This window comes from Musa acuminata, chromosome BXJ3-11, assembly GCF_036884655.1.
Source record: "Musa acuminata AAA Group cultivar baxijiao chromosome BXJ3-11, Cavendish_Baxijiao_AAA, whole genome shotgun sequence".
Lineage (NCBI taxonomy): Eukaryota > Viridiplantae > Streptophyta > Magnoliopsida > Zingiberales > Musaceae > Musa > Musa acuminata.
Window position 1 is genome coordinate 7039255 of NC_088359.1, and position 12979 is coordinate 7052233.

General features: G+C 41.5%; 1 protein-coding gene across 4 annotated transcripts; it reads right to left on the bottom strand.

The window, feature by feature from the left end:
* Positions 1-40: 40 nt before the first annotated feature.
* Positions 41-12923, bottom strand: LOC103970737 (uncharacterized). 4 transcript variants are annotated; one of them, XM_009384646.3, is made up of 8 exons: positions 12489-12923; positions 10804-11015; positions 10151-10432; positions 3343-3465; positions 1252-1402; positions 945-1180; positions 434-470; positions 41-346 (listed from the first exon to the last, which is right to left on the bottom strand). In XM_009384646.3, the coding sequence occupies exons 1-8, from the start codon at positions 12829-12831 to the stop codon at positions 219-221; spliced, it is 1512 nt and encodes a 503-aa protein (XP_009382921.2). In that variant the 5' UTR covers positions 12832-12923; the 3' UTR covers positions 41-218. The 4 variants fall into 4 exon arrangements, with proteins under 4 accessions (XP_009382921.2, XP_018676346.2, XP_009382920.2 ...); XM_018820801.2 differs by having other exon boundaries at positions 945-1129; positions 12489-12922; XM_009384645.3 differs by having other exon boundaries at positions 945-1186; positions 12489-12922.
* Positions 12924-12979: the final 56 nt, after the last annotated feature.

Genomic DNA, 12979 nt, shown 5'->3' on the forward strand with positions numbered 1-12979 from the left:
AGCATGATTAGGATCGTTAAAGGCATGATACTTGTTCATCTGCTGTTTGAGTGGAAGTCTTACTCATAATAATTCTACTAGAAAATAAACATCCAAATCTGTTTATCTTTCAGATGCTCTAAATAAAATTGGCATCACAGAGTCTGGGAGCACAGCAACTTCGATTGGGTAACAAAGAAAGGTGACAACTGCAGTTCTATTAAAAGATTCATGCGCCATCACTCCACAAACACCTGAATCCTATCTCCCATGGCATCATTGAAGTCTAGCAATATTTTACCACTTTCAGGGCCACCTTCGATGGACGCATCCTCCAACATTTGCATGATATTGACACCTCCCAAGCCTGTGAACAAAAATATCATCATTAAAGTTTGGACTTTTTTAAAGGTTTATTCAATCCATAAGAAAAAAGTTGTTGAGATTCTAACACCTGGTATAACTCCTGCCATCCCTTCCAAGAACCCAGCCTGTCATGAAATGACAAATTATTTCATCAGAGACATTCCATGGACTGATCTGTAAGCTATAGTCCTCATTTCATCTTTATGTTGGAAAATACATCCCCCAAATGTCCATAAACATTAACCACAAAGATATAAATCAAACATATTAAGTGCTAATGGATATAGAAAATTTTGCCTGCATACTTTACTTGCAGTTCAAGCACTCTCACTTGTTGAAAAAGGATGGCTAGGAACCTATTATGCTTGCATGAGCCAAAAATGGTGTACATGCCAGGGTACATCAATTTTGTGAGAAACATCCACACAAGACAGCAGATCTCAAGGTATTTTTGGCCACAGGATGGCACAGTGTCATTTCGACACACATGCATCAGCTCGCGAACATCTATCAAAATATGCTTCTGAGTGCAAGAACATGCAACATGTGGTTTGCATCTTAAAGAAGTTGAATATTTTCTGTGAAATGTAGAGATTTACCGGGATCCTGACATCGAGTTTCTCAAGTCCATTCCTTCCAGTAATCTTCAATCTCAGCGAACGAGACCACATTCCAGACTGACGACTTCTATCACCTGAATTGAAGTTATCATAGACATATGGAGTTACCACTTCAACAACTGGGTCACTCGGATCATCTGCCCTTTGGCTTTGCTCAGGTCTTTCTGCAGTTGTCAGCCTTGTATTATAAACACTGCTTATTCCAGGGGAATATACTGTGCCTAAAAACCAGCAGACGTCAAAAAGGTTCTACCAAGAAATGAGATTTCAGATGTTCAGTGTTCACCTCTTTGATATGATGGTTGAGAAGGACTAATGCTGTATCTCTTTTCTTCTTCATAATAATCATTAAAGCCCAGTGTGTCCTTGATTTCATCAAACGATGGCAGGCTCCCAGGAGGAGGGACACGACCACTCTTTATGGCAGCAAGAGCATCCTGTATATTTTGAGGTACTTGCTCATTACTCGAGTAATTTATTTAATCTTTGGTATATAGATCATATAAGCTTGGCTGGTTGAAGCATAGAAGACAGCAGTTATTGCAAATCTAATCAAGATCAGAACAATGTGTAACAGACCATGTACCTAACCATACCAAGGCTCTCCAGTGGTTGATTTACTATTGGCATCATGGTCCAATACACCTCCCAACCAATAACTTGGAATTCAAAGATCATGTGGCACAAGAAATGTTTGAACTCTAGTCAATAGTAGCAGATCCATGTGGTCCCATAAATCATCAGAATCTTTCCTCACTTCAACTTGGAACTAATTAAGGTGTCAATTTCTTCCATAATCCAACACAGTTTATAACCATTGCCTAGTAGGCAGCATATGAGACCCATAACCCAGTGGTGTATGATGTAACTCCTAAGCTTTGCCTAATAGCAAGCATATGAGACTCATAACTCAGTGGTGTGTGATGTCCCTCTTGCTATACATGTCTAGCACTGTGTCTGCTTCGGAACTATTAGTCATGACCCAACTTGAGAGGCCACTAACCCAATAACCCAAAGGGGCATAAAACTAGGTGGCCTAGAAATACAAAGTCCAAGTTATTGATCCATCTTAGTCTATATAGTGTCATAATCCCTCAATTCACTTCTGAAGTGGGAGTAACCAAGATTACATGTTTCATCATGTCATGTTAAAGTCATACAAGTAGGTGAAATCATGCCAATACCATAGTGATCAAATTGTATATGTCAAGTTTGTCCTGCAAGCAAGTCAAATCTTGTTGAAAATGGTTTGATGGTGTCATCCTTGTCATTATTCAACATAACCTCTTATTATATAGCTATATGGATTAAGTTGTGCCACACATGTAGAATGTTGGGTGATTTTGCATCTGAATTTTGACACAATTGTTAAATGGGTTGGACTTGTATTGAGAATATTGTATTACTATATAGTTTATAAATCTCAACCCAGTGCAGACATAATCCAACATGATCCATGTGACACCCCTGTTATTTATTTAACCCATAGATGTAGATTTTTGAGGACCCCTTGCTGAACTGATTTCCAAAGTCAATTTACTAGACTATAAATAATTAGGTATTGGTTAGTATTTTCTTAGATATGCCTCCACTGTAAGAACTACTGGAATTTTCATTTTCTCTATTGTACAACCAACTGCAAGTAGATGCATGGCCAAGCTTTCTAAACAAACAAGGGCTAAATGCTTCTATTGATAGAAGTTGGTATTTGTATGCCTACAATATATACAATGAGTTATAGCTAGTTAGATTTTGCTTCTGTAATGGTTGCTTAGATTAAACTTATTCACTCCCCTGTGTCAAAGAAAGAAAATGATAAAACCCTGCCAGTTCAACCATGATATTAGGAATAATGCATGTAGCATAAATTCATGCCTGATACATTATTACATTTTAAGTGGTATATCAAACAGGTTCAGCATCACTAAATTTGCCAAAAGTAGATACCAGGAGTGCTAGAAGTAAATATTTTGGTGCCTTGTCACTCAAAGTAGATACCAAGAGTGCTACTTCTTTCTGAAAAATTATGTACCATAAATAAAGATACTTTCTCATGCAACAGAGATAGGCAAGATGTATTGACTAGTCAAGATTCTTTGCATCCAACTTCTTGCATTCATGCTAAATGAGAAAAGTGAAGATCTATAATGATCATGTTAAGATAGAGGTAGATCTGGGTTTTGATTAAAGCAATGTTATAAAAGACATCATTAAAGCATACAAAAGACACCATCACTGGAAATGAACTAAGACATCACCAGAAGTTAATACCAAAGACATGCACAAAGTAAGCACAACAGAAGCTAAGATCACCAGAAGCGGCACAGTAGAAAAAGTTGCTAACATTATAAACTCTTAAAACAATAAAGAAGCGTACCTCCATTGCTCGGATTGATACTCCAATCAAAGATAACGGATAGCTTACAATTTTGAAACCAATCTCCTCAAGTTCAACAGGGTTCAGTATGGGAGTTTTCCCCCCACCTTCAAGCATGTTGGCCTGAAAAATTGGGAAAGAATATTGTAGTAAGGAACTTATGGTCCTAACAAGACTTTGAGGTCACAATAAATAAATAAATAAATAAAGGCATATAAAGCTATCAATTTTGCTAATATAAAAATAAGCAAAAATTATGTATACCAATCAAGAAGAACAAAAAATTTTGAATGAGATATCCTGAAAATAATCTAGTGTCCATAAAATAATTATAAGAGTCTCAACAATGTGAACTAATTTCTAAGACAACGTATCGACAAGGGGACAAGATACAAAGCATAATAACAGCAAGAGGATACTGTTAGACTACCATTACCTTCATATGCACATGGAGGAGTTGACAAAAGAAAAGCCTATTTATAAAAAGAGTGGCATGGATAACCAATTTTTTATATGCACTTTCTTTATAAAAAGAAAAGAGAGGCAGGTTTTATTACAAAAAGAAAATAATAGAGCAAAGCTTTAAGGAGGTTTTTCAACAGAAGGAAGAAAAAGGGTGTTAGATGTCAAGTATTAGGACAACACTTAACATGCTTGCCAGAAGTATCCATGGATTTCAGACACACTAACCATTGTTGTCAATGCCACATGCTGAGCAAATTAATTCACATTGGAGATCTGATTCACCTCAGACACACTACGATGATATGGAGAGTCTTTAAGGTAGTTTTGAGGCTACTGACATGCTCCAAAGGACTTTCAAGATGATTCAGGGGCTTCAAGTGGATATATACCTAAATGTACTTGCATCAGGTTTAGTGTCATTTGTTGTGCACTCTTAGAGTCCATTGCTTTTCTGCAGGACTCATAATAAACCGAGACATTCAAGAGCAGCTAGAAGTTCGTCCAATTCTGAGCTAAATTTAAGCTCAGTTTATAACTACTATGCAATAACAAACTATGCAATCATTAACTACTACTATTATCATCATCAAGACCAGTGATTTAAAAAGCCCTAGGCGCCATAAGGCACCAAGGTTTAAAAACGCCCGAGGCGCTATATCACGGACTTAGCTGGTTTTGCCTAAGTCGTGCGGCACTCTTGCGTGTCCGTCCGCAAAGATCAGCCTCCCCGAAACCTCCCATGGTCCCTTAGGACCTACAAAAGAGAAAACGGGTTAAAGAAAGCGCCTCACTTGAGATCCACAAGCAAACATTTCAGGAAACACTTTATAAACGATGCAAATTACAAACAGACTTTACAAGCTCTGAACGGTTGCACAACAAAGGGTCAAAATGATCCACTACAGACCGAATATCTCTCACAAGTGTCCACATGACACAACCTTTATTTACAAGCCTAAGAAGATCACCAAACCCAACTAAAATGGGGTTGTTAAGCCTTCGACCGTCCCTCTACATGCTGTTCAAAGCATGAACAAACCAAAAGATACGGACATACATAAGTATTACATTAAACATCCTGTTTAGAACTTTGTCCATGACATTCTCCCCCACTTATTCCTTCGACGTCCTCGTCGAAGCCTTTGCCGACACTGTAACTCCTCGCCTTTGCTGAGTCTTCAATCTTCTGCTCTAGCTGCAATGCGCCTCTTGGCTCCCAACTACTCTCCGCTGCTGTTTTTGAGTAGTCGAACCTTTGAACTGCTATGCTGCTTTAACTCGCCAATGACTCTGACTCTAGTGTGGGGTTGGCTGAGTTGTGCTGATCCTTGTTGGTTCCTGCGGATCCATGAGATAAAGGAAAAGACCATCCTTACTATGCGCTAGTCTCTCAAATGCCTCATGCTGCTTGAACTGGGTGGATGCTTGTTGGAGCTTTAACGAGCATCGCCTCGCAAACATTTGAAGTTTTAGGTCCTTCCTCCACAAAATTTGTTCATCGACTCTTTTTTCACTTAGTTGTCACTTCCAAGTAGATTCGCATCACTTCCGCTTTCGATTGGTATTTTGTTGGGAAATGAAGCGGATAATCTACTCTCAGTAGCACTGATCACCCATTGGTGAGGATTTGACAACTATTATCTTCGAAGGGTCTTTGACCCTGTGCAGAGCTCCTCTGCTGGATAGATAAGAGAATTGGGGTACTCGATTTCACCCATTCTCTTAAGAGTTGAGAAGACAATGGTTACTTGACTTCGCTCGCCTCCTCAAGGGTTGTACTCCATGCATCGAGCTGGTTACTGACCTTCGCCTGCTCTTTGCTCACACTTCTGAAGCACTTGAAGTGTTTGCACTCCTTGCATTGAGTTAGCTACTGTGATTCACCTTCTCAATGTCATCGAACTTCTGGAATGCAGGAAGTTTTCACCCCAACTTGGAGTAAGTCTCTAATAGTTTTGGTCGCCTCTGGGATTGTACCATCTTCTCCATCAACCTGGCTGCCTACTCCACTGAGTAGCAAAGGTACAACACCGCGTACTGCCTGCTTCGTTCCTTGGTCGTGCACTCTTGCACGACCCAAAGTCCTTCACTTTCGGCTATCTTGATGAGAAGCTTGTTGACACCGGTCGTACGAAGTTCCTTGGCCTCTGCCCTTCAGCCTTATCTCGGTACTTGGAGTTTGCCTCTGCATGCTCCACCTCCTCGGCCCCTTTCACGACCAAGCTCTCTCCCTCCATGAGAGCAAGGGATCGATGATTACACGGAAGTCCTATCTCTACAGTACCATGGCACTGTCATGCCCATGGCCCTACTATCCGTCGTCTCGCATCTGCATCCCTTTTCTTCACGATCAGTAGATATGTCTCTGTGGCACTCCTCCGAGTCCACCTTTATTCTAACCGATGCTTGGTTTTGAATAGCTAAATCCCTCTAGACTCATCATCGCTTCCTCACCCCTTTCGACCCCCTGCTTCAACACCTCTGTGTTCTCCAAGCAGCTCCCTTTGGTCGATGGAAAGACGGACTGCAACTCCAATAAATGGCCTCTACAATCATGTTGTAGGGTTTGCACTGATTCTATTCTCTTTAGTTTCCTTGGTAGCAACGTTCGCTTACTCGACCTTGTCCTCTGACTTGTCGGGCTCCCTTAAGCGAATATGGGCTCTGGAGTAGTCCAACTCTCCAGCTGCTTCGATCACACCTCTGCATGATCAAGTCCCTCCCATGGGACTCACTGGTACTTGCATTCGAACATTTTCCTCGGTGGAACACAGCCCTCATATGCTAATAACCAAGGTTTTTATCCGATGCAAAACTCGATGCACGTATGAAAGACCCACCTCTGTGGTACCATGGCCTTCACTCTTTGAATCCATAGCCCTTCTTGTCGTCGTGTTGTTAACCGAAGTGGAGCTCTCAATAGCTCCCGATCATAACTTTGTATGATATAGTCCCTCACGGGACTATGTCGTGTGTATCGCATTGCCACGAACTGTTCCACCACGATCCGCTACACCATGTCGCCTCCTAGTGACATCTCCATTGCATTCTAATCATTGTGGGATGAACTCTGAAATGTGATCACTCCATGTGTGGCCTAAGCCAATACATCGCAAGGTCTCTTCCACCTTCGATTTTGTTCGCTCCTTCGGCAATCGACCTTCATCCACCCGCTCTTGGGTTACACCTAGATGAAGCATCGTTCTAGGACAGTCCGTCGCCTAGTAGCTCTCGAAGTCCACCGACTTCGCTGAAAATGGTGCGTCGTTGTCTGGATCCTGGGCCTCTACCCCTACCAGCACAATCTCCGCTGCGCACCGCTTCCTTCATGGCAATTTGAATGGCAACACTGTGGCATATTCTTCAAGAGTACCCGCCTCCGCATCCTCTTGCCCCGTGCCAAGACCTTCTAAACCCAACTTCGCCTCCGCAAGTTGAGTCACCTTAGTTCCTCTCTCAAATGCTTCTCCGAGATAAGGTGCATGTGCCTAGAAGCTCCCTTCGTCTTTGGCACTATGCAAGATGAGTCTGTTCTATCAGAATGAAGGACCCATGGAACAACATTATCCTGCTCTTGCCTCTGCAAGAGTTCATGTCCTTGATCTCTGTCCAAGGAAAGCTATGTGCCTCCGCTCCATGTTTCATCTTCTATGTCGGCTCCCTTCATGCGGCTTGGGTACTTTGCTAAGTTACACCCAAGTTGCTCCGCTCCTCGTTTTGCATTGAGTTAACGGTGGCTCTCATGCTCACCATTCCACGGGTCAGCCCTCCCTTGAGTTTGATCTTCATATCAACTCCAAGTGTGCCTTCATTTGTGTTGCTTTGGGTCGTTCCCCCACTTGATCTCGCAATGCATCCACCAATGTATTCTCTTAAGCGAGATCATGCGACAACTCCTCGCCGCTCGCTCGGTCCATTGAGCTTCATGGAGTTGTTGTTTTTGAGGTACTACTCCTCAACATGTGGGGTCTGTTGCACATGATTCTCCCTCTAGAGAGCCGAGACTTATCCCTCCTGGATATCTATCCCGTTGGAGCAACATCTCTCTTCGTTTCGGAGAACACCATCCCCTAGGACTACTCTGATTTGCTGAACAAACTATGCATTGTTCTGCCTCCTGTAAACGCACTTGCTAGATTGCGACTCAACGTGCCGTTGTACCACTCAAGGCCTAAGCAACATGTTGAACTCGCTGCACACTTCAGCCTCCTACGGACGTATCCTTCTCATGCCGAAGAGAAAGTTCCAATGCTCCATGGCGTCGAGTTCCGGTGGCCTTGGGATGGCTGCGAACATTCCATCGTCCGCATACAAGCCCTTGCATGAGTACCGAATTCTTCGAGTTAGCAATTCCCCTCACCTCTGTGAGCTTTGCACAACTCTTTCAGTCGCTGAGCAACTCATTCCACCTTGTATGGTCTCATTCTTTTCCAAACGCCTCGCTTGCCTTGAGCACCATCAAGTGTTGTTGTCAACGTCGAGCCGTAGCTCGAACTCAGTCATCCCAACCTTTGTGCGCTACGCATTCTTCCAAGCTTGCTTGTTCTCGTGGTGCCTCTTGCACGAAGGGTTGGCCATTCCTCTGAATGCCAATCTCAGATGCCCGCTCCTCCGAGCGACTCCTTTTCCCTACATCTCCATGCTCGTTTTCCCCCAAACGATCGCGCATGCTAACTGTCCTCAACGCAGTCCCGCTAGGTCCCCCACATTTGCACGTCAAGTGTTTCTATGAGTGCTTGTCCTGCTATGATACCATCTGTCACGGACTTAGCTGGTTTTGCCTAAGTCATGCAGCACCCTTGCGTGTCCGTCCGCAAAAGTCAACCTCCCTGAAACCTCCCATGGTCCCTTAGGACTTACAAAAGAGAAAACGGGTTAAAGAAAACGGCTCACTTGGGATCCACAAGCAAACATTTCCGAAAACACTTCATAGACAATATAAATTACAAACAGACTTTACAAGCTCTGAACGGTTGCACAACAAACGGTCAAAATGGTCCACTACAGATCGAATATCTCTCACAAGTGTCCACATGACACAACCTTTATTAACAAGCCTAAGAAGGCCACCAAACCCAACTAAAATGAGGTTGTTAAGCCTTCGACCATCCCTCTATATGCTGTGCAAAGCATGAACAAACCAAAAGACACAGACATACATAAGTATTACATTAAACATCCTATTTAGAACTTTGTCTGTGATAGCTAGGCGCTCGCCCGAGCGAAGCGAGGCACTAAAATATAAAAATATATAATATAATTAATAAATATAATTATTTAAATAAAAAAAATACGCTATTAAATTAAGAAAATCATGTACAAAATCACAATGTCACATTAATAAAAAATCTCAAAAATCAAAACAATAAAATTTTACATCAAATCTATTGAGTTGCTCTGTACACTTGTCATTTATTTTGAAACCTAACAATAATTTTAAATAAATAAAAATTAATAGTATTAAAATCAAAATAATATATTATTAACTAATAAATAAAATTACTATTATTAGTATACAATTAGGTATAATGAGAAGGGTGTGAGAAGACCAAGGCTGCTGAGGCAACGACAGCGATAGCAAGCGACAGCTGGAGTGGGAGCGGGAGCGACGAGCGACGGTGGCAGCGGGAGCGGCGAGCAACGATTGTGGCAGCGGCGAGCAGCGACAGCGGAGAAGAAATCTCGGTAGCAAAATCGTGAGTATTAGGGTTGGAGAAGTCGGGGAAATCGCAAGAGGGAGCATGATATCGGTGATTTAGTTGGTTCGATTGAACCAACTAAAGCACCGAAGACCAACCAGACCTAAAAATCTAGTTCGGTCACATGTTTTAACCCTGGAGTTCTCCTAAAGCGCCCGGCGCCTCTTTGAAGCGCGTCGCATGGAAATGAAGCGAGGCGCTTGGGCCTCGCCTCACCCGAGCGCCTAGGCAAGCACCTGAGCGCCTATTGTAATCACTGATCAAGACATGATTAATGATGATTCTTAGCCATATGATGTGATAGGCATTCATGACAACTTATGAGGAGCATTATCAAAAGAAAACAAGACAAGCTATCAGCAAAAACTACCATATGGTGATTCCTACAACCTAAACCACTTGATGTAGTAATTATCTATAACATAGCATTGGAAGTCGAAAAGTATATGCCAGCAATAAAACTTACTTTTACACCATTTCCACAATCTTGGATAAGTTAATCACCAAAGAGGAAGAAGATATAAAGATCTTATATTATGTTGACAAATGTCTTATTGTTCTTAAAGGTAAGACTTACATGCACATGCATTATGAATTATTATACAAATAGGTCCTTTCATATTATCATCAGTACGTAAATTTACCATTTTTGGAAGTAAAGGTGATATCTCGCAGAAGGCCTTCATCTCCTCTCTAGAAGCAAGTGCATCGATGAATAGAACATCAGCTCCTGCATCAGCAAAAGCTCTTGATCTCTTTAGTGATTCCTCTAAAGATACCGCTTGCCGAGAATCAGTCCGTGCAACTATTACAATATCAGAGCCACTCTCCCTCCGTGCATCAATAGCTGCTTTTATGTGCATAACTGCTTCCTCTCTTGAGACCACCTTTCTTCCACGTGTATGACCACAGGCTTTTGGAGACACCTTAACATCCACATAGATTAAGAACATGAGGAGACACTATCTATACGAATCACTAACCACAAGAGACACCATCCAGATTTTCTTTAAGTAACAGAAGAAGCATCATGCGAGTAAAAGAAGATTTTCCACATTATAACTATGGAAAAAAAGAAAGATAAGAGGGATAACTATAAAAAGAAATGAATGTGAAGTTGCAGAGCAACGTGTCTGGTGCAATTGAACTTATCACATGATTTAGTACATTTTAATTTGAATCCCTTATACTATTTTATGCAACAAAGTTGTTAATTAATCAAATTGTACTTTTTTCTCAGAGGTTCTTTAAATTGAAACTATCTGTAATCACTTAGGTGCTCTATTAAAAATTTTACCTGGTCTTCAATGATTATCCCTGCAAAACCAACTTGAATGAAACCTTTCACTGTTCTCTTGACATTCATAGCATTTCCATATCCATTGTCACCATCTCCAATTATAGGAATCGATACCGCTTGGGTAATTTGACGTCCTTGGTCAGCCATTTCTCCATACGATATGAGACCAACATCTGGCAATCCCAGACGAGCAGCTGAAACTGAAAAACCTGAAACCCAACAACATAACAGAATGCCAAAGTTCACTGTAATATAGGTCAATGAACATTATCATTAGTGTCAACAGTAAGTAGAGATAACTTTATTGTCCATTGAGGAACTCCAAATTGGCTTAGTCAGCCAACTAATGATGATATGCAACATATGAGAACGTACCTGGTTGCAACACCATGAATCAAATACTAGTGGATGTATAATCTTGTAAATAAGTACAAGTTTGCTTTTACGACTTCATGAAAGTAAGATCAACATATAGTGCATGATAAGTTGAGAACCAGCAACAATAATAGGGCAAAAAAGATATAGATATTGTTAAGTGTTATCAACATGTGAGATATGCCATTAAATATTTGGCGAAAACTATTTCCAAACCCACGTAACAGTTTATTACTTGGTTTCATAACAATGAAAGAGAGGCATATATTGGACATGATGATACTAAAGATTGCTTCAGTATTAACCCAAACTAGACAACGTAACTAACAATGAGCTCTGAAAATACTGAGTATTGGAGCAGGACAAGAACACGAATCTACCGAAAGAGGCAATAGGGCTTGCAATTGCATTACTCACAACAACAATTGCACATGAAAAAGCAAGAAAAAGAGAATGGGTCAAGGGATTCAAAACAATATCTGATGATGAGTCCTATGACAACTACCGCTAAATACAAAATTGAGTATTTTATTCAGATAATGATGTTAAAATATAAAAGTACTACACACAAACAATATAATTTTACCTTGGATGAGTGGAACAAGAATGATAAGAGGTTTTTGATAAGTTGGAGACTAATTGGGTTTAAAATCTAGTGTAAGTGGCTCCAGAAAGTTGCAAATTACTATTAACATTAACGAAATTCAGAAAGAGAAAAAATTAAGACAAGACCTCAAAAGCAAGATGTGACTAGCTGAATCAATTACTTTGATTGTAATAAGAAGTAGTGGGTTATGAAGTAGTAGACTGTAACAAAAAGAAAAGAGATTAAGACAAGAACTAAAAGGCAAGATATGTCTAGTTGGATCAATTAGTTTGATTGGGTTATGAAGTAGTACACTATGTAATCCAGCTTACAGAACAAGATGCATGTAATAAGCTACTGAAATTTAAAAAGTAGAATCTCACATAATATCCATGTAGTCGATCCCAAATAGTTGGGACTTACCAACTTATTGTTGTTGTTGTGGTGGTGGTTGTAGTTGTAGAGTCTCACATAATTAAGTATGGGGGACGAGGCTCATGCGGTTTTTGGAGGCTAGTATAAGGTATAAGGCATTGTATCTAGTAGCATCAGTTCTGTCTTATGGGCCTACTGCACTACAGTCAATAAAAAAGGAAGAAGAAACTAGTTACAATTGAAGGAATCAAACCAACCGAAATCAAATCTCTCCTACTCTTCCACAAGTTCCTGTTATCGAGTTAAGAACATGAAAGATCGATGAGGCCCAGGAGCGAACACCTACCGCTCATGAAACACAGCGGGAATCCCGCCCTCTCAACAAGCCTGCCGCTGAGCGCGTCGAAGCAAGCGGGGCCCTGGTGGATCCCGGGAGACTCCAGGATCCTGCGGAGCGCCTCCGCCGCGGAGCCTCCGGCGGCAGCGCGAGCGGCCAATGCGCAGCGCTTTCTCGAGAGGTTCCACCCGCGGCTTGGAGGCGAAGCGGAAGGGAAGAGCTGCGGCCGCCTTTGGAGCTTCGAGATCGCACATGGCGGTGGGAGAGAAGAAGAGTGGCAGCAGAAATGGGTTGAGGAAGAAAGCGAAGGGATTGGAGGAGCCTGCAACAGAAGAATGGAAGAAAGCCCCATGATCTCGATATATACTTTCGCGTGCGGTCAAGCAGTGTCGGTCAGGAAGAGGGTAAGATGATATGACGAAGACCATCACCCTTATCACTGCTGCATAATTTTATCTTACGTATCCGTCTGTCACGTACAACTTAACCATGTAAAGTGT